Source organism: Phycodurus eques, chromosome 8, assembly GCF_024500275.1.
Source record: "Phycodurus eques isolate BA_2022a chromosome 8, UOR_Pequ_1.1, whole genome shotgun sequence".
Classification (NCBI taxonomy): Eukaryota; Metazoa; Chordata; class Actinopteri; order Syngnathiformes; family Syngnathidae; genus Phycodurus; species Phycodurus eques.
In genome coordinates, this window is record NC_084532.1 from 22,381,390 (window position 1) to 22,402,558 (window position 21,169).

At 42.7% G+C, this 21,169-nt stretch overlaps 1 protein-coding gene across 4 annotated transcripts in view; it reads left to right on the forward strand.

The window, feature by feature from the left end:
* The first annotated feature begins 597 nt into the window (after positions 1-597).
* The window catches only part of LOC133406562 (importin-13-like), a 49,202-nt gene continuing 28,630 nt past the window's right edge, over positions 598-21,169 (forward strand). For 3 of the 4 annotated variants that reach the window (XM_061684238.1, XM_061684240.1, XM_061684241.1), the window contains exons 1-5: positions 606-687; positions 1,034-1,150; positions 13,078-13,203; positions 13,269-13,625; positions 14,714-14,967. In XM_061684238.1, coding sequence (XP_061540222.1) covers positions 1,082-1,150; positions 13,078-13,203; positions 13,269-13,625; positions 14,714-14,967 — 806 coding nt within the window. In that variant the 5' untranslated portion in view covers positions 606-687; positions 1,034-1,081. Of the gene's footprint in view, positions 688-1,033; positions 1,151-13,077; positions 13,204-13,268; positions 13,626-14,713; positions 14,968-21,169 lie in introns of all 4 variants that reach the window. The other variant, XM_061684239.1, reaches the window with a different exon arrangement.

Genomic DNA, 21,169 nt, shown 5'->3' on the forward strand with positions numbered 1-21,169 from the left:
AAACGAACTCGATTCCACTGCAACTGCGTTGTTCAACTTTAGTCTTTTTTTTTAGGATAGATTTTATAATATATTGTTTGTTTTTCTGTTCTATTTTTATTTTTTTCTATTCTATTTTTTTACGATTTTATAACACAAACCTGGAGTTGCACATTGCTACTCCAATGTCGTGGTATCCGCAGATATATGCACGTACATGTAAACCCAACGGTATTGCGTTTGGACAGCATTATGTCATTGTCATTTCAGCAGAAAATTAAATCTATAAATATGAACGTTTACCGACAGACTGAAGGTCTTGGTAAATTAGCCGGTTACTATGAATGATGACATAATTGTTTGTTGCCATAGTACTAGAATGCATTCCAAAATTAAATTGGATCGCGTTGTGTTCAAACCGTGTTGCGTTCATGAACTACGTCACTTTACTGTCAATATTATCACTGTTTTGGACAAAACCTATTTAGGAGTAATACTGACATCTAAGGAGGACATAGACAATAATAAACAAAAATAATAATAAGGAACGCTCTGAAGGTTTTAGTGCACGATGTTGCTAGGCGTGTAGACACCGAGAGTTCCCGCAGCACAGGGACGCAGCACGGAGTTGAGAGGAGAAAGCACAGAGCAGCGGCATCAAGCTGTCAGCCAGCCCGCATCGTCGCTCGTCTCGACCGGACACAAAAGGTGCGGAAAACCTGGTTGTGTCAAGCATAATACACACGGGGTCAGGTGCGAGCTCGCACAAATGAATCACACGTCTTTTGTTTTTGGGTTTGGTGGTGGCGGGAGGCGCGCATTGCTAAAGTTAGCCTAGCTGCTAGCCGTGTTTAGTGTTTCTCGTTGGGTTCGCGTTAGCATCGGTTAGCTCGCCGCTGTCAAGACGGGTGAGGTAACGTTAGCAAGCCGGCTAGGATTTTCCATAACCACCACCCTGCCCAGTTTAATTGTGAGGCCAATTTTGCTAACTTTAATTGTAGATTTACGAGTTTCTCTGTCCTTTTTTCCCTGTTTTTTTTTTCTTTTTTGGGAGGTGTTAGGGGGCATTTGACAGCTCCGTGCCCCAGAAGGGGTTGTTGTGATGGAGACGCCGGGGAGGATAGCAACCACACCGGATGCACTGGACTTCACGGTGGAGAATGTAGAAAAGGTGAGCGTATTGATCTGGCTATTGTGCACACACGACCACAACATTAGGTACGTATCTTTATATTGTGCTGCACCGGTCACAAAACACAAAGGGGCAATAAGCTTCTGCTAACCCAGGGGGTCGGAAACCTCTAAAGAGCCATTTAGACCGTCTCCCAGAGGAAAATTCACCGGGAGCCACAAAATCATTCTGACATCTAAAGTGAGGATTACACTGCATATTGTGTAGAGGCACTTCTCTATAGTATGTCCTCAGCTGATGTGCAATGTTATGCTTGTGTCCGAGTCAAGTCAGAAGAATTGCAAACACCACAACACGTTAAAACCACAACACAACAACATCAACACACAAACGCCACAACATTGGGACTCATTGCTGATGGACCAACAGACTTCCCTTAATCTTCATCCATCCATTTTCTGAGCCGCTTCTCCTCACTAGGGTCGCGGGCGTCCTGGAGCCTATCCCAGCTATCATCGGGCAGGAACCGGGGTACACCCTGAACTGGTTGCCAGCCAATCGCAAGGCACATTCAAACAAACAACATTCGCACTCACATTCACACCTACGGGCAATTTAGAGTACCCAATTAATGCATGATTTTGGGATGTGGGAGGAAACCGGAGTGCCCGGAGAAAACCCACGCAGGCACGGGGAGAACATGCAAACTCCACACAGGCGGGGCCGGGGATTGAACACCGGACCTCAGAACTGTGAAGCAGACGCTCTAATCAGTCGTCCACCGTGCCGCCCCCTTAATCTTTAATAAGGAAAAATCTATTTAAAGGTTATCCTAATTATATTAAAATTGGGATTAGAAATAAATACCCCTCTGTACCATATCACCAAATGCTAAAGAAACACATTTCAAAACATTGAGCGAGATCTATCTTTGTAATGACTTTGTTTTAAAAAGCACTTTCAAAGTTAACGTAAAGTATTTCGGAGGTATTTCAGAAAGTAAGCAATTTCAATATCCCAACTTCGTTCATTGAAACTTCCCAATTTAGTCTGGTCTGTCAACAGTATGAGTCCTCGGTAACCCGGACAAATTATACAGTCGGAGCGAGCACAAGATCAGTTCCGGTGTGCTTAAATGTCGCCATGTTGTGGATTAATGTCACTATGTTGTGGATCCATGTCATAATGTTGTGCATTTCTGTTGTGTGTTAATGTCATTGTGCTGTGGTTTTAACGTGTTGTGGGGTTTGAATTTCCATTGTGTTAATTTCGTTGTGTTTTGACATTTGCATTTGTTGTGGCGTTTGCAATTGTTGTGACCTGTCTACATATATATGAAAAAAAAGTACTTATCTCATTGTGACAAAATTGATTGCTTTGTGACTAATTTAACACACTGGGATAAAGGGATAACAAGCCAGTGGCAAGTCTGAGATGCTAATGTAGCAGTCTACCTCTTTAAGCAAGAAGCCCACACCGATGCAACTTTTAAAAAACACTTGCTGTGTGATGATGACATTTGGCGCAATGGGACAAAACTTGTCCAGGGCTAACTAGCTAGCAGCGTACACAAGAGGCTAACATAGCAGTCTTTAGTGCTCCTTCTTAAACACCACAAGCAGGTGTGACTTAAAAAAGCTTTTTGCACCTTGTGATAGAATTGATGCATTGTGACAAAATTTGTCTCCGCAAATTAGCTAGTGGCAAGCACTAGAAACTACTTAGTGCTCCCTCATGTGAAACAGCGTAACAATATGCAACTTTAAAAAGTACTTGGTGCATTGTGTATAAAATGTGTACGACGTTTAAGGCATTTTCAGAAGGAACTAGCATAGCACAGTCGCAAGCTAGCACAGGAGGCTAATGGAGCTGTCGACATCTTTACTCAGTATTCCTTGTCAAACAGCACAAACAGATGTAACTCAAAAAAGGACTTGCCACACGGTGACAATGTTTTTGCGACATTTCTGTTATTTTCACAAGAGGCTAGCATTTGTCTGCTAATAGGTCAGCGGTTAACAAGTTAGTGGCGAGCTTGAGAAGCTAACAGCAGTCTACGTCTTTATTCAGTGCTGCTAACCAGTCAGTAACAGTGCTAAATATTGCCTGTATACTACTGAAACAGTTGCTAACGACATGAGTACTTAGTCACCACATACTTAATCAATCCTGTGATGCTGGCTAAAATGAGTGTGCAGACGTTTAAATTTCAAAGCAACCGTCATGTCAGTTCTTCTACCATTTTGTATGACATTGATTTAGGGTGTTGAACTGTGCGTAGTCCTGTTTTGCTTCATAAGTCTCCCTACTGGGTGGCCACAGACGCTACCGAAGAGATGGGTGGGGGAGGATGGAGATAGGAAAGTGTGTGAGTCTGTGTGTGTGCGAGAGCAGAGTTAATGTGCTGAAATAGTGAGGATAGGGGGGGTCCAGGGTGGACCGGAGGGGGAGGGCAAGACGTGGAGGATGGCGATGTCATAAAAAGCACAATGACAATGCTGATATTGTACGCCTTCATTTTAACATCTTTTAGCACCTTTCTGGTCATTTATACAATTCAGACACAAACAAAGTATCCATGTCTTACATAATTAATGCATCTGTAAGGTTTATTAACTTATTAACATTCAAGTAATCTATAGTGAAAGTACCTGATGTGCATGATATGAATCAAATATGGTACATCCCTGTTTCACACTGGTATTCCACAAAATAGCCCTTTATATGGAATAGGGCTGTAACTAACGATTATTTTAATAATCAATTAATCTATCCATTATTTTTCGATTAATCAATAAATCAGAAAGAAATTACATCCCTTTATTGAAAAATTGGACATCAAATTGGCAGTGCAGAAAAGTGCACAAAGAGGCATGAAAATCAGAGTTCTTCAAGTAATATCCATCCATCAATTTTCTACCGCTTATCTGAGCGGTAGAGGTTGGACGCCCAGACTTCCCTCTCCCCAGCCACTTCATCAGCTCTTCCGGGGAGGATCCCGAGTCGTTCCTAGGCCAGCCGAAAGACATAGTCTCTCCAGCGTACCTGGGTCATCCCCGGGGTCTCCTCCCGGTGGGACGTGCCCAGAACACCTCACCAGGGAGGCGTCCGGGAGGCATCCGAAACAGATGCCCCAGCCACCTCATCTGGCTCCTCCCGATGTGGAGGAGGAGCGACTCTACTCTGAGATTCTCCCGGATGACCGAGCTTCTCACCCTATCTCTAAGGGAGAGCCCGCACACCCTGCAGAGGAAACTCATTTCGGCCGCTTGTATCCGGGATCTTGTTCTTTCGGTCACGACCCACATCTCGTGACCATAGGTGAGGGTAGGAACGTAGATCGACCGGTTAATTGAGAGCTTCGCCTTTCGGCTTAGCTCCTTCTTTACCACAACGGACCGATACAAAGTCCACATCACTGCAGACGCTGCACCGATCCGCCTGTCGATCTCCCGTTCCATTCTTCCCTCACTCGTGAACAAGACCCCAAGATACTTGAACTCCTCCACTTGAGGCAGGATCTCATCCCCGACCTGGAGAGGGCACGCCACCCTTTTCCAACTGAGGACCATGGTCTCAGATCTGGAGGTGCTGATTCTCATTCCAGCCGCTTCAAACTCTGCAGCAAACTGGTCCAGTGAGAGTTGGAGATTACGGCTTGATGAAGCCAACAGAACCACATAAACTGCAAAAAGTAGAGATGCAATACTGAGGCCACCAAACCGGACCCCCTATACGCCTCAGCTGTGCCTTGAAATTCTGTCCATAAAAGTTATGAACAGAATTGGTGACAAAGGGCAGCCTTGTCGGAGTCCAACCCTCACCGGGACCAAGTCTGACTTACTGCCGGATATGCGGACCAAACTCTGATTCCGGTCGTACAGGGACCGAACAGCCCGTATCAGGGGGTTCGGTACCCCATACTCCCGAAGCACCCCCTACAGGACTCCCCGAGGGACGAACGCCTTTTCCAAGTCCACAAAACACATGTAGACTGGTTGGGCGAACTCGCATGCACTCTCCAGGACCCTGCCGTGGGTGTAGAGCTGGTCCACTGTTCCAGGACGAAAACCACACTGCTCCTCCTGAATCTGAGATTTGACTTCCCGACGGACCCTCCTCTCCAGCACCCCTGAATAGACCTTACCAGGGAGGCTGATGAGTGTGATCCCCCTGTAGTTGGAACACACCCTCTGGTCCCCCTTCTTAAAAAGGAGGACCACCACCCCAGTCTGCCAATCCAGAGGCACTGTCCCCGATGTCCACGCGATGTTGCAGAGGCGTGTCAACCAGGACAGCCCCACAACATCCAAAGCCTTTAGGAACTCCGGTCGAATCTCATCCACCCACGGGGCCTTGCCACCGAAGTGCTTTTAAACCACCTCAGTGACCTCAACCCCAGAGATAGGAGAGCCCGCCTCAGAGAACCCAGAATCTGCTTCCTCATGGGAAGGCGTGTCGGTGGAATCGAGGAGGTCTTCGAAGTATTCTCCCCACCGACTCACAACGTCCCGAGTCGAGGTCAGCAGCGCCCCATCCCCACTATACACAGTGTTGGTGGTGCACTGCTTTCCTCTCCTGAGACGCCGGATGGTGGACCAGAATTTCCTTGAAGCCGTCCGGAAGTCTTTCTCTATGGCCTCAACGAACCCCTACTATACCCAGAGTTTTTGCTTCAGCGTCCACCAAAGCTGCGTTCCGCTTGGCCAGCCGGAGTCAAGTTCACATAACTAAAAGGTTCCATATTGCAGCCCTAATATGGAACACAACAAAGGCAGGATATTATGGCAACTGGAGAGTGTTCCCCCACTATATCGCACGTCATCGTTTTAACCGATACTTTTTATAGGTTTTTGCGCCAATGCTACAATGACCACAAAGTTGCAGGTAATTGATGCCAACCAAGGTAGTTTATAATTGCTGATCGATACAAGATTTTAGCAAAGCATTACTTTTGTCTCAATGAAACTCCTCATCACCCTTTCAACGTATTGTAGTTCCTTCGCACCAAGATGATGTTAGATGGCGGCAAGCATGACGTTTGTCTAAATAAAGCCCCTCAACTCACTTCAACATAGTTCCTTGGCACCAAGATGCCACAAGATGGCACCAAAGTAATTGTATTTCTTTCAGCTGAGCACAAAAAAAAAGCAAGCAGGTGAGTTTTTCAGTTAATAACAGCAAAGGTTCTGAAAAGAAATCAGCAAATAGGTAAATTATACAGGGGTTAACCGTATACTTACTTAATGTAATGCCTTCACATGTGTGAAATGAGAGCCACAGTCATGTTACTGTTATACTTCGTTTTATATAGTATTCATGGTTTCTGTCATTGCGACTTGATACTGGCGGTATTAAGAAGTGGATTAATTCGGGTAAGTCCTCACTGAAGGCACAGGTACCAGAAGCACGCCCACCACTGATTGATGGACGTTCACGCTCACCGAGAGAGTGTAGTGTGTCACATTGTGTTGCTTATGTAGACGGCACCAGAGATGATGGCTCCTGGCTCTGCGGTCACCCAAGTGGCTTTTGTTCTTTCTTCAATCTGACAGACAACGTTCTACATTGTCCACACTCGCCACCCACTGAATCTGACGCTGTCTCGTAGACAAGGAAAGCACGGTACTTTGTTGTTTGCATTAACATTCTAAGTCCACGCACGACAGAAACTTGGGCTTCTTGATTTGTTGTTTGAACAAGTCCTTTATTTTTGCTGTAGGCTAAAACTGAAAACATTTGGCATTGACAAAAGCGGAGACAAGATATCAAGTTCAGCTTTTATTTTTGGCTTGACAATTATAATGAACGGACACCACTTTTTTTAAGACTGAGTACAATCAAATCAATCAATCAATCAATCAATCAAATCAGTCCATCAGACCTTTACTTATATCGCACATTTCATACTTGAAAACCAACACAGTGCTTCACAAGACAAATGATAAAAGTAGGCTTTACAAGATCAGGATTTTTGGGACCGGACAGCGAGTTTAAAAAAAACAATAACTGATCACCGATCTGATCACAAGATGGAGGAATGTGTCTATTTAAATGACCTGTTCATTTACTGTATATACTTGTGTACTTAATTGCTCAAACAATTAGTGGCATGGTGAGAACAAATGAATGGTCTTCTATTAGATGGCAGGAAGTAAATACAGTAATTAATGTATCCACTTTGTGACATTTTTGTTTGTTGGTGTGCCGTGAGATTTTTCAATTGTAAAATATGTTCCTTGGCTCCATAAAGGTTGGAAATCACTGCTCTAGTCAGATCGTGTATTCTAATCAGACTGGTCAAACCAACGTTACATGACAGAAATAATGTGTGCTACCTTACTGTAATTAAATTACTTCACCCACACTGAAACTTTAGAGCATGATTCGACAGAACAGCGGCATGTTTACGTCCAACCGTTCGTGGTAGCAGTAACTTGCCAGGCAACGTAACATGTTATTGCCTGCTTGTGAGTTGTATCGTATTAAAATTATGTGAACATACCTCAGGCAAGCTTTAAACAAACGTCCTCTCCTGTCCTGAGCACCAGTGACCACCAACACACGTTTTTCCCCATTTTGTCCTTATAATACCGTCGGCGCGCTCCACTCTTGTTGTCGTTGCCACGGTAACGAGTGCATCCGGTCGCATTTGCGTTGACAAGATAGAGCGGAGTAAATGTCTTTTGCGGAGCCGATGAATGACGTCATTGATCGGATCGGCGAATTATGACATTAAAGCCGATCAGCCGATCAGCATTAAAATGCTAAAAATCAGCCAATACCGATCAGCGTGATAAAATTGGTGTAAAGTCTAGAAAAAAGACACAAACACATCCCACCCACCTGCAGTCTTTGAGCCACTGCGACACCCAACACCCATGTGTAAAAGTAGTTACAATTAAAAAGATGATTAAATATATAACATGGCATAGTTGAGCACAGACTTTACAAGTACTTACATTTCAGTGCTCGCCGATACTGAAAACCAATACTTAACAATTATGTCTTGCAATTTTCATGTCAATGTGTTTTGTTTTAATAAAATTTTGTTCAAAAGACATTGACTAAAGTTCACTTAAACATATAAACAAGTATTATTATTTTGTTGTCATTATTATTATTAATAATGACTGACCTCTGTTGGCAGTTTATTCCATTTGTGCGCAGCATAACAGCTAAATGCTGCTTCACCATGTTTGGTTTGAACTCTTAAGTACAGCAGTACTGCGCAGCCATTTGGAATGTTCGGAGAAAGAAATAAAGCACTGATGTACTAAATTACAGATGATTGGTTCCGCTACTTTAGTAAAAATGTGTAGTCTTGTTATAAATAATAGTATCTTCCAAGTTATGTACCTGATCAAGATGTAAATACCTTTAAATAAAAGTTATAGTTATACAAGTTATACATGTATAACTAACATGAAAACCAGAGAGCTGTCTGTTGGTAAAACATGTTAACCTTTTATTCTCATCTTTTTATTTAAAAAGACAACTAGAACAACGGTCTGTAACTCACGGCTCTTCAGCCACATCCTTTATCCTTTGGTGGTCACTAGGTAACTTGGCAAAATAAATAATGAGCATATAATTTAAAATAGTTTTTTATTTTCGTTCATTTATTTTTCAAATGCAATTCTCAATTAGAAGATTATGTTGCTCTTGTAGCATTAAAATTACTTAAAATAAATAATAAATATATATATATATATATATATATATATATATATATATGTGCAGTGTAATCCTCATTTACATGTGAAAAGGGTTTTGTGGCTCCCAGTATTTCTTTTCTGGAGGAGAAGGTCTTCATTGCGCTGCCTTTGATTCTCATGCTCAACATTGCAGTTGTATGAAAAGGTGTAAAAATGAAAGCCCCTATTACATTGCCATTAAAAGCGAGCATTTTTTTTCTCTCATTGCTCGTCATTGATCCTTTGCGACTTCCGTTTTTGCGTTAGCTTGAGTGATTTGGCACAATTCAGTGTGGCTTTGGCAAATGTGAGAGCAGATGGCGAGGCTGTGACCGAGGGGACATTTTCTCGCTCACGTCACTCCTCTGCCTCTCGACGGCCAGTCTGCCAAGAGCTCACTGTCCTCAGGTGCCGCCAGGTGGCACAGGCAGGTTCTTGCCATCTGTAGCTGGATAGTGATCGAATTGAGGCGTCGCTCACAGAACGTATGGAAAACGCAAATACAGTGGTACTTCAACTTAAGTTTAATTAGTTCTGTGACCACGCTTGTAATTCATTGAATTGATGTACAGGCTGTTGTGACCATAGATATGAAGCGAAGACTAGATACGTAACACGGCTAACCGACATGTCTACGTGTCAGCCATGTTGGCAGTGATGACGTTCCCATCAAATGCAATGCATGAACATGTCGCAACTTGCTCATTTCTCAACCGATATTTATGAGGTTTACTTTTTTTGTCAATGCCAAAGTGTGGGCAATCAATACAGACCACTTAAAAAATTTATTAAAAAAAATCTAATTTTTAACCTGTGAAACATTATTCCAAGTTCCCTTGTACAGCGTTGTGCGCAAGCATGATTCGACAGAACGGCAGCATGTTTACGTCCAACTGTTCGTGCTAGCAGTAGCTTGCTAGGCTTCATAATGTTTTGTTGCCTGCTTGCGAGCCGTATCGTATTAAAAGTACAGGAACATACCTCTCTCGAGCAAGCCTTAAACAAAAGTCGTCCTCTCCTGAGCACCGGTGACCACCAACACACGTTTTTCCCCATTTTGTTCTTACAAACATATGGCACGATCCACTCTTGTTGTCGTCGCCACTGTAACGAGTGTATCCGGTTGCATTTGAGTTGACAAGATAAAGCCCATTGATCGTAAAAAACAGGATGCGGTGGTATCCGAATACAAGGTTTTATTGCAGTAGTCTGCCATAGTGCAAGCGTGAACGAGCAAATTTGTCTCAAACATATGACTAGTTCCAAACATTTTTTTTTTTCAGGGGGTGTGGGTGGGGGAGTTTTTGTGGCCCATTTACCCCAATATCTTTGCTCAGTTTCCAAATTGTACAATAACTTAGGACTATGAGATACAGTACTCTAGTTACCGCTTCATCTACATTGAAGCCGATTCAATATGAATTTAATATCAAAGCTCTCGCGGATACAATTATTGCGTTGTCGAACCTGTCAGTGGTTTTAATGTTGCTGCTGATGGATGGTTCCGTGTTGTGAAACCATGCTTTTATCGCATATTTGTGCCTCTAAGCTGTCATATGTCATCATTCATCTCGACTGTGTTCTCTAAGCCTCTTGCTGCTCAGTACCACTCATCAGCTGTACTTCAGAGCACTGTTTTTTAGGTCAATGCTTTTGCTAGTCGCGCAAAAAGTGTCCCGGGGCTTTTTTTGTATTGGGAATGATATTAAACAATGTTGCCGGCGTATTACACTTTTATGTCACGTGAAACTGGAGTTCAAGACAAAATCAATGACTTTTTGTGCAGCAAAATGGCCAAGAATATAAGACACAACACACAACATTCTGTCGGTATCACACGTCAGAATCTAGCGGCATGTCCAAATAAAACAAACCCGATTCTAATTAAGTTGGGCTCTGAATAATTTTGAGTATGGTAGAAAAGTAAATGTATTTCTGTACTCTTACATTATATAAATTCATTAAACACTTGGAAAAATACTTTTCAGAGGGCAAGTTCCTGCCTAATTTCTCCATTAAAAATCATTTTCATTATTTGTGATTGTTTGTTACGTAATATTCTAGTTTCTACAGAGAGTGAATATTGGGTTTTTGTTTTCTGGAAGCTATTATCATCCAAATTATACATGTATATTAAGAAAAACTAATATTTTACTCTGAGTGTGTGTAGTCCATAGGTATATGAGTTTCACTTTATGAATTCAACTACCTAACTGAATTAAAGTTTTGACACCATTCTAATTTATTGAGCTATACATTTATATAAATGAACAAAAATACATTATTAGTAGTAAATTAATCATAATTCAGAGTCAGTTAAGTGAAATTGGATAATTTCCCATGGCACACATGATCGATCATCTGTCACATCTGATGCCGGTAACGCGTTACTCAAAAAATCCGAACATTTTGAGTAACGAGTGAAGTAACGCGTTACTTCTCCCGGGAAAGTAATTAGACTACAGTTACTTCTTCAGTCCAACTATAGTTACTTTTGCATCATCAATGTCTCTCACCAAACAGTGATTTGTAGCTAGTGATTCAAACAAATAGCAGTCCCAAATTGAAGACGCATTTAACCGAGACCGCTCTTTTTTCCAACGAATAGAAGAAAGCGATTGGGAAGTGACTTAATTCTACAATGCACAGTGATGGTGCAGTACCATAAAAGTGCAAAGAAATGCACGATTTCACTGTCACCACACTATTTTTGTTAATTTCTTAGTAAAAAGTGTATTTTATTATTATGTTTTTATTTACACATTAAGAATACAGTTTTACTGGTGTGTTAAACGAGGAATGCATTGTGGATTAATTATTCATACCGAGTGCGTGATCATCAGTTGGTCATGGAGGGTAAGGATTGACTCACTGAAGGACTTACAATACTTAGCTTAAATAATATTTATAATGAAAAGTGAGAACTCTCAACTTCGTCTGTGAGCTGGTTGAAAGCGCTGCACGGCTGATATCACGTAAGAGAGGTTTTCTCGCTCTTCGCATCAAAATTACTGTGGTGGGAGCAATGGCGTGTGTGTGAGGGACTCACTTTCAGGTTTACGCACGCACACACAAAGACATGCTTTTGATGTGGCGTCACACGGAGCCAGCGGCCACTCTCTTTTTCTGTTGCACGGCTGCTACTTGGCCGCTCGTCGTCACCGTCCGATCGGCTCAAACGCGTACGCTTTGACGATGCCGAGTTCAGTCGGGCGCTCCCGTACGTCGAAATCCTCCTCCTCCTCCTCCTCCTCCTCCGTCGCTCGCCATTGCATATAGCGTGTAGCGTGCTGTGTTTGTCAATTGCAACGTCACTTCCGGAAGCCCTCGCAGGGGTTAGAGTAACCGCAATCCGGTGTCTTGAGCTTCGGGTATGTTCGGGGAGGACTCGATATGCATCGGAAAAATCTCATTTTTAGCTAAACTATGCTGGAAGTTACGTGGATGTATTACATACCATATAAACAAGGCAAATATTAATTTTAACTGACCCCATAACATCTTTGTCATCTGACCTTTAGGACTTACAATACTTAGCTTCAATAATATTTACAATGAAAAGTGAGAACTCTCCACTTCGTCTGCTGCACGGCTGACGTCACGTAGTAAGAAATGTTTTCTCGCTCTTTGCATCAAAATTACTGTGGTGTGTGTGTGCGTGTCACTCACTTTCACGTTTACGTACAGGCACACACAGTTGCTTTCATGGAGCACAATCGGCAGTGTACTGAGAATGGTGTGCTTATTTACGTTTAGGTACTTACTGTACTGTGTTGTCATGTTAAGTCTGCACTAAATTGCTGATTTAATGTGGCTTCAACTGCACGAATATTTAAGTTATTGCTTCATGCTGATGACATCATTCTGTAACTTGCGTGACGTACATTACCAAGTAATGGTACGGTTAAGCTAATACTTTTTTGTACTGTGATATTCCTGCCACTTGGGAGCTGCCGAAAGTAACTAAAAAGTTACTTTTTTCTAACTTAGTTACCTTTGAAATCAAGTAATCAGCAAATTAACCAATAAAAAGTTACTTTTTTCTAATTTAGTTACCTTTGAAATCAAGTAATCAGCAAAGTAACTAAGTTACTTTTAAGCTCAAGTAATCAGTAAAGTCACTAAGTTACCTTTTCAAGGTAACTGTGGTAACACTGATCACAGCACACTGTGGTTGTATTTCAAGATATTTCTTCTTTTATCTCTGTGATAGTATGGATTATTGATTTGATCAAATTGTATTCTCCTCTCCTCTTTTTTTGCTGGCAGGCCCTCCACCAGCTGTATTATGATCCCAACATCGACAACAAGAATCTGGCCCAGAAGTGGCTCATGCAGGCCCAAGTGTCTCCTCAGGCCTGGCAGTTCTGCTGGGCTCTCCTGAGCCCAGAAAAGGTACAAAACTCACACATTGTCACATATATGTAAAACTGAACCGCATTCATCATGTCACTCCACAGGTTCCTGAGATCCAGTACTTTGGCGCAAGCGCGCTCCACACCAAGATCTCCCGCTACTGGTCGGACATCCCCAGCGACCAGTACGAGTCGCTGAAGAGCCAGCTGTTCTCGCAGATTGCCTGCTTCTCTTCAGGCGCCAAAATGGTGCTGACGCGGCTGTGCGTGGCGCTGGCTTCGCTGGCGCTCAACACCATGCCCGAGGCCTGGCCCGGCGCCGTGGCCGAGATGGTGCGGGTGTTTCAGGAGGAGGGCGGAGGGATCGACGGGCGAGCGCGCTGCCTGGCACTGCTGGAGCTGCTTACCGTCCTTCCCGAGGAGTTCCAGACCAGCCGCTTGCCGCAGTACAGAAAGGGACAGGTTTGTCTGTCTGTTTGACTTCCATCTATCCATTTCCATGTTCTTCATTAAAGGCTGGGTGAGCTGGAGTATATCCCAGCTGACGTTGGGCAAGAGGCGAGGTACACCCTGGCCTGGTTGCCAGTCAGTGGCAGGGAATATAAAAACAAACAAGCATTCAACTCTCACATTCCCATCTATGGACTATGACTTTTGGCAAGAGAAGCGGGAAACACCTCGGACTTGTCACTAGTCAATCGCAGGGCACCTGTAGACAAACAAGCATTCACCCATATAGCTGTGGACAATTTAGAGCCTTCAATTAACTTAAGTTGATTTTTGTCGAGAGAAGCGGGGTACACTCAGGACTGGTTGCCAGCCAATCACAGGCATCATATGGAGAAACAACCATTCACATTCAAATTCATGCCTATGAACAATTTATATTCGTCAGCTAAGCTAGCATGCATGTGTTTGGAATGTTCAAGGAAGCTAGAGTACTCAGAGAAAATAAGGTAACCGCTGCAAAATCGTTGCACCATGGAAGCACATACCTCGGGTCAAACGTTTCCACCGTGGATAAATGAGAGCTTTTGCAACGTATCGATGAGTACCTACCATATCTTTGGCATGATTGACTCCCTGACTGCCTTACATTTATTTATCATATGGTCATATGGAAAACAATGTGAATTTTGCTCATGTTTTCCTTTTTCTTAGCGTGAATTTAAGTTGCTAGTCACTTTTGGGGGAAAATAGTCATTAAAAGAAGGGAAAAAGTCGCTAAATATAGTGACCAACACTGACTCTGCTTTAGTTCCTCTGTTCACAAATATGTTGTTTGTGAAAGCAGTGCACATCGGAGTGCACATCGGTGGGAATTTATTTGTTTTGAACTACGGAACCCGCTAAAAAGTATAGATTAAAAAAAGAATCATCCTGAAAAGTGAAATTGAAGTCACTGATAAAATTTATATCGCTTAACCCTTCTTTTGGTGCATATTTATCGAGACAAAAATTTCCTTTTGAGGTGGTCAACTTTGGAGGTTCCACTGTATAGATGTTGTTAGTAGAGTATAACAAATCCTAATTGCTATTCTTCGCATTAGGTCCGAGGTGCCCTGGGCCAGGAGTGGGGCTCGGTCTGCCCGCTGCTTCAACAACTGCTGCGACGGACGGACAGCCCCGGGGCGGTGAAGGCCCGAGTGCTGCGGTGCCTGTCGTCCTGGGTGCTGCTGGACGTACCGCTCAGCGAGAGTGAGGGCCTGGTGTACGACTGCTTCGTCGCCCTGCCGGACCCCGAGCTCTTCGATACTGCTGTGGAGGCGCTGGTCAACGCCATCTCACAGCCCGACTCCCAAAGGTGCATACCGGTCAGACACAAATGTTGAATTATTTTTTACATTGCTACATTTTCAAAACCAGCCAAAGTCATTGCTTGTTTTTTTTTTTTCCTCCTAGTGTCGCCAGCCAATATTTGAGTTACGAGCGAGTTTGATACCCTGCCGCTCGAATGAAGTGAAAAAAAATGGAGCAATTGATTTACTGTAATGCCCTTGAACGTGGGCAAGGAGAGCTGCAGTGCCCATGCACTTTCAGCCGTTTATTTAGTGAATTGGAAAGTACAAACTGAAAACACTCAGAAGTAGATGCTGTAGGACACCACTCGCATCTCAGACACGCAGACTAACTGGCCAACCTAACTCCAGCTGCTTGGGTCACTATATGCCACGCCCCTTAAAGGTGCACATCCAACACACGACTACTACAGTATGTACAGTAATTACACTTTATAAAACCGATTTATTTCTTTACATTCTCTTTTTTGGTTGTCTTGGAAGACGTTTCGCCTCGCATCTAACAGGCTGATTGATCAGTTCATGCAACAAGGCTTAGTTATCTAACTGCCCTGCGAAATGCATTGGGAAAAATAGTTTTATTTGTTTTTTTAATCCAAAATATTAATGAATATTTGTTTTGGGATTGCCACCCGCGAGTATATAGGGTTCCACTTTATTTCTATACAAGCCATTAAAAAGTCACTCTTCCCATATGTCCCCATTAAGGCATGATTTACCTAATGATGTTGGTCAAACTCAAAATTTGACAATGGAGATTCCTCTGTATCAGCTTTAAACCTTGTCATTGGAACGATGGAAAAATTTGCCTTGGAGCATTATGAGTCTTCTAACTCTATTAGGAGCAGACAGGGTGGGTGGGCACTGGCTGTGCATAAAGGAGGGAGGGATGTGATGCAGGGGCATGTTGACAGCCTAAAAGGGGGAGGAGAGGCAGGAAGGTGGAGGAAGAGAGGGGCATGTCTTGGTTGGCTGGCGTCGCTATGGTTACAGAGCCAGGGCGAGATGTCATCGTGATCGGTAGATTCATATTCAGATGTGGTGAACGCTCGTTACCCCTCCTCCCCAAAATGAGGAAAGTGAGCGGTAAGATGGAGGTGTGGAGAAAAATATGGTGGTCCTCTGCTTCACAGACCTAGCCGCTGACCTGTCACTTTTAATGTGATGAGTAATGTATTGGCTCTAGTAGAAAGCATGCCTCAAGGTATTTTTACATACAGCAGAGATCTATAGATTGATGTTTATTCTCCCGGCTATTTCCACATCCTCTCCCTCCCCTTCTCGGGTTCTCTCCCTCTGTTAAAACTCATCACAATCAACTCATTTGAGGGCACACGATTGGTCTGGTTGCATCCTGTTGCCAGGCAACCCTTTTCCCCATCTCCGAGGTAATTACAGCAGGGATCGCAACAGGGAGTAGTCGGGAAGTGTGATGAGGGGACGGCGGGGAGCGAGGAAACCGCAACAGACCCTCCAGATACTGCCTTAAAGTGGGAATAGTACTGTATATACGATGGATTTCTTAATAGTTGAATGCAAATAACTGGGTCTCTGGAGTCCCTGCCCGCCCATCCAGTGTAAAATTAAACAACTGAATCTTTTGTTATTTGCCAAATTCTGAAAACGTGTCTGTGAGGAAGTCCTTCTACACTTCAGCCCCACGGTTACATTACTGTGGAAATCATTAACAAAATACCACAGGTCAGCATTTTCTAACTAGACTTCACACCGATTTTATCGGGCTGATCAGTATCGGCCGATATTTAGCATTTTATGATGATCGGCTTTAATGCCATAATTCGCCGATCAGTTCAATGACGTCATTGATTGGCTCCGCAAAAGAGATTTACTCCGCGTCGCCGCGTGCACAGTATATTTGAATCTAAAAGCGAGTTTATTTTTAGCCTTGTCGCGTGTCTTTTGACGTAGTGCTGTAAATATCTGATGGCCAATGAAATTATTTAAAAAAAAAAAAAAATGTCAGCGGTGTGGGACAGGCAACACGTAATGCCTGGATCAGATACAAGACAAATTTGCTCTTTCACGATTGCACTGTCAAACTACTGCAATAAAATCTTGTATTCCGATACCACCCCATCCCGTTTTTTAAGATCATTGGGCTTTATCTTGTCAACTCAAATGCGACCGGATACACTCGTTACCGTGGCGGCCACGACAACAAGAATGGAGCAAGCCGACTGTATTATAAGGACAAAATGCGGAAAAAACGTGTGTTGGTGGTCACTGGTGCTCAGGATAGGACAGGAGAGGAGAGGACGTTCGTTTAAGGCTTGCTTGAGGTATGTACATGTACTTTTAATACGATACCGCTCACAAGCAGGCAATGTTATGTAGCCTAGCAAGCTAGCAGTAGCACGAACGGTTAGACGTAAAAATGCCGCCGCTTTGTCGTAATTTAATTAAAAATAAAGTAATTTAATTACAGTAAGTTAGCACCCATTATTTCTGTCATGCAATGTTGGTTTGACCTGACTGATTAGAATACACGATCTGACTAGAGCAGTGATTTCCTACCTTTATGGAGCCAAGGAACATATTTTACAATTGAGAAATCTCACGGCACACCAACAAACAAAAATGTCACAAAAAGTGGATACATTAATTACTGTATTTACTTCCTGCCATCTAATGGAAGACCATTCATTTGTTCTGTCTGTCACTGTGCCTCGCTGGCATAAATAGAGGAACAAAGATACATTATTTATTGTAAATATAATGTTTTGAGCAATTAAGTGCACAAGTAAATACAGTAAATGAACAGGTCATTTAAATAGACACATTCCTCCATCTTGTGATTGGATCGGTGATCAGTTATCTTTTTTTTAAACTCGCTGATCGGTAATCGGCCCCAAAAATCCTGATCGTGTAAAGCCTATTTCTAACGCTGTCAGCTTTTGATGAGCTGCACGTACACTATAAAGGGAGATAGACCCTCCCACCCCCAAAAAATGTTTAGATTTATATTTTTGTACCTTAACTTGCGGGTTTAATTCAAATGAAATCAAGCCAAACGTTTGTCTCCCACATACACACACACTGTAGTATTCGTGTGTTGATGTGTGGCTTTAAGGGGCATGGCTTAGTAAGTGACATCAGGAGCTGGAATCAGTCGGTTTGGCCTTTTACTACACGGTTAGTTCAGTGTGAGTGCCTGTTCCTTGCGAGTGCTTTCATTTTGTATTTGTGTGTTTGACTGTTTGTCCTGTTAAATAAACTGCAGACTGTGACTCTTTACAATACTAATTTGCTCCATTATTATTATTTTATAGAGATATATATATTTATTTATTTTTTCCTTCGCTCAAGCAGCTTCATCTCTGAAGCGAGCTTGTACCTCAAATTGTGGCTCGCAATACAAAGCAAATAATTGCCCAAGACTGATCATAACTCCAAAAACTTGTGAACCTGGAGACCTTGTAAATCAAGCTATATGATAGCTCGGTGAAGTTGGCAACGCGGTGGTGGGGTGCATTTGTGTTTAGTGACGTGTCCATAGACCACATACACACTTACGCAAGAGCTTCTGTTGGCCATAGCTCACGCCCGTATACTCACATGAAGACGAATCGATGTCAAATGCCACTCCACCAGACCCCGCCGCAGTATTTTCTATACATTTTATCCATGCTATTTGTTTTTGTGTTCAAATACATTTACAGTGTGTTTAAAAAGTGTTTTTAATGACAATAAGTGCGTGTGTTTAAATGTGTGTGTGGAGGAGGGGAGGTAAAATTAAGTTTTTTGTATTGCCTCTTTATTGCAAATTTTCACCTATTGCGGGTGGTTCTGGAACATATCCCCCGTGATAAACGCAGGTTCACTATACAATATACATTGTGGAAAAAAATGCATGCGTCTCCTTAAAAGGACATGACCTGCATCTTCACAACACTGGTTAAAAATGAATGATCTTGTTAACTGGCACTCACAGTCACTCATTTGGAGTTAAGTACAGTCAGTCAACGAGACGTGAGAGCAGGTAAAATAGACATTTCTGTTCATCACAACTTGGGCATCTTCTGGAAATGAAAGTTCATCTTTGAAATTAAATTAGAAAAAGCTTTTAGTTACAGTAAGGCTCCATGATTATATTTATGCTCACACGTAACATAATTAGGGGTACAGTATTCTGGTCACACTGGAAATATTGAATTTTAAAAAAAAGAAGAATCTCTATTGTAATTACGAGAGTAAAACAATTTATTGCAAGAAACATGTTGGAACTTTTCCCCAAAAAAGTTTTAATGATGAGAATGAACTTATATTAATATATTATATTAATATTAAGAGTAAAATAAATTGCGATTTTAGGGCATTATTTTATTTTCCTCTTCAAAAAATATGACCTATACCAAGAATTTTTTTTTAAATTACATTCATTTATACTTTCATGCTGCCTCCCCAAAACGATTTTCGTTGGCCAACCTTGCCATGTCATTGTTCATTATTAATCAACCTGGAGCCACACCCCTTATCGACATTCTACGAATAATGAAATGCTGCCCTTTACACAACAAAATTCCCCGGAGGGTCTCTCTCTCTCTCTCTCTCTCTCTCTCTCTCTCTCTCTTCTCTCATCTCTCTTCTCTTTCGCTCTCTCTCTCTCTCTCTCTCTCTCTCAAACGCACACACACCATGCGTGACTTTTTTTTTTTTTTTTTTTTTTTTGCTTTCTCACTCATACACATAGTCTGTAGACTTTGTACCGATTTTATCGGGCTGATCGGTATTGGCTGATATGTAGCATTTTATGCTGATCGGCTTTAATGTCATAATTCGCCGAGCCGATCAATGGCTCCGCAAAAGACATTTATTCCACATCACCATCGTGCACAGTATATTTGAATCCAAAGCTAGTTTATTTTTAGCCTTGTCGCGGGTTTTTTGATACACTGGGTAGGGCCAATGACTGCTAGTCAGGGACCTGGCAGTCATAGTAACAGGGGGGGAGGTGGGTCTCACTTACTTGCATGGCGGTGCTCCCGAGGCCGGGCACCCCGGACTGGATGACTGCTTGGTGGTGGGGCAGACCTCTCATGGTCCGGGGCTGCTCCCTTGGTTCCCCCCCCCCCCTCCCCCCCTATCATTCCCTTGTCAGGTGCCCCTATACGCCATCCTTTCCAACAAACAAGGGACACTCTCCCGTCGTCGGGCTGGGTGGGGACTGGCTGCATCGCAGACCCTGCGGGTTGGGAGGGCATCTGGCTTGCCTGAGGGTGGTGTGGTTGGCTGGGGGGGAGGCATTGGGTCCCTGCGGCCCCCGCTGGGTGGCCGGTTGTTGGGGCACTTCTGTCAGTCTTTGTGCATGTAAAATGGTATCAATTCACTTGCATGTATCCGCAGGCACACACCCCTTACTGCAACAAATAACTCATGAATATGCAAATCGCTTGTTTATCCCCTCACTTATACTCTCTTCCTGTTCACTTTTATAAATTAGATAATTAATGCCACCACACTTCAGTTGTGCAGCCGGGTTCACGACCCTGATCCTGCATGCTTCTTCTCCTGTCCTTGTCCTGTTCTATCTTGTCCTGTCCTTCCCTCACAGGGTGTAGCACTACAGCCCCATGCAACACTCATATTTAACGTTTCATTGTTGAAGATAATGTAATGATTTACTTCACTCATCCTGTTTACAATTAGTACTTTTTGTATTTTGTCTTTGTTTCTTTCTCCCTTCTAGAAACTTTGTTCTGTTCGACTGATCAAGTCTGATTCTCAATAAACCTCAATTATAATACCACAGCAGAAGCTTAAAAACTCCTCTGTGACACAGTAAAACTGTTTCGGCATAAAGGGGATACATATTTTCCATTCCGCTTGACCTAACAGCCGAACAGGACAAAAGAAGACAAAAAAAAACATGCCGCCGTTCTGTCAAATCATGCTCTAAAGCTTCGGTGTGGGTGAAGTAATTTAATTAAAAATAAAGTAATTTAATTACAGTAAGTTAGCACCCATTATTTCTGTCATGTAGTGTTGGTTTGACCTGACTGATTGGAATACAGGATCGGACTATAGAGGAGTGGTTATCAACCTTTATAGAGCCAAGGAACATATTTTACAATTGAAAAATCTCACAGAACACCAACAAACAAGTGTCACAAAAAGTGGATACATGAATTACTGTATGTACTTCCTGCCATCTAATAGAAGACCATTTATCATTTCTTCTGTCTGTCA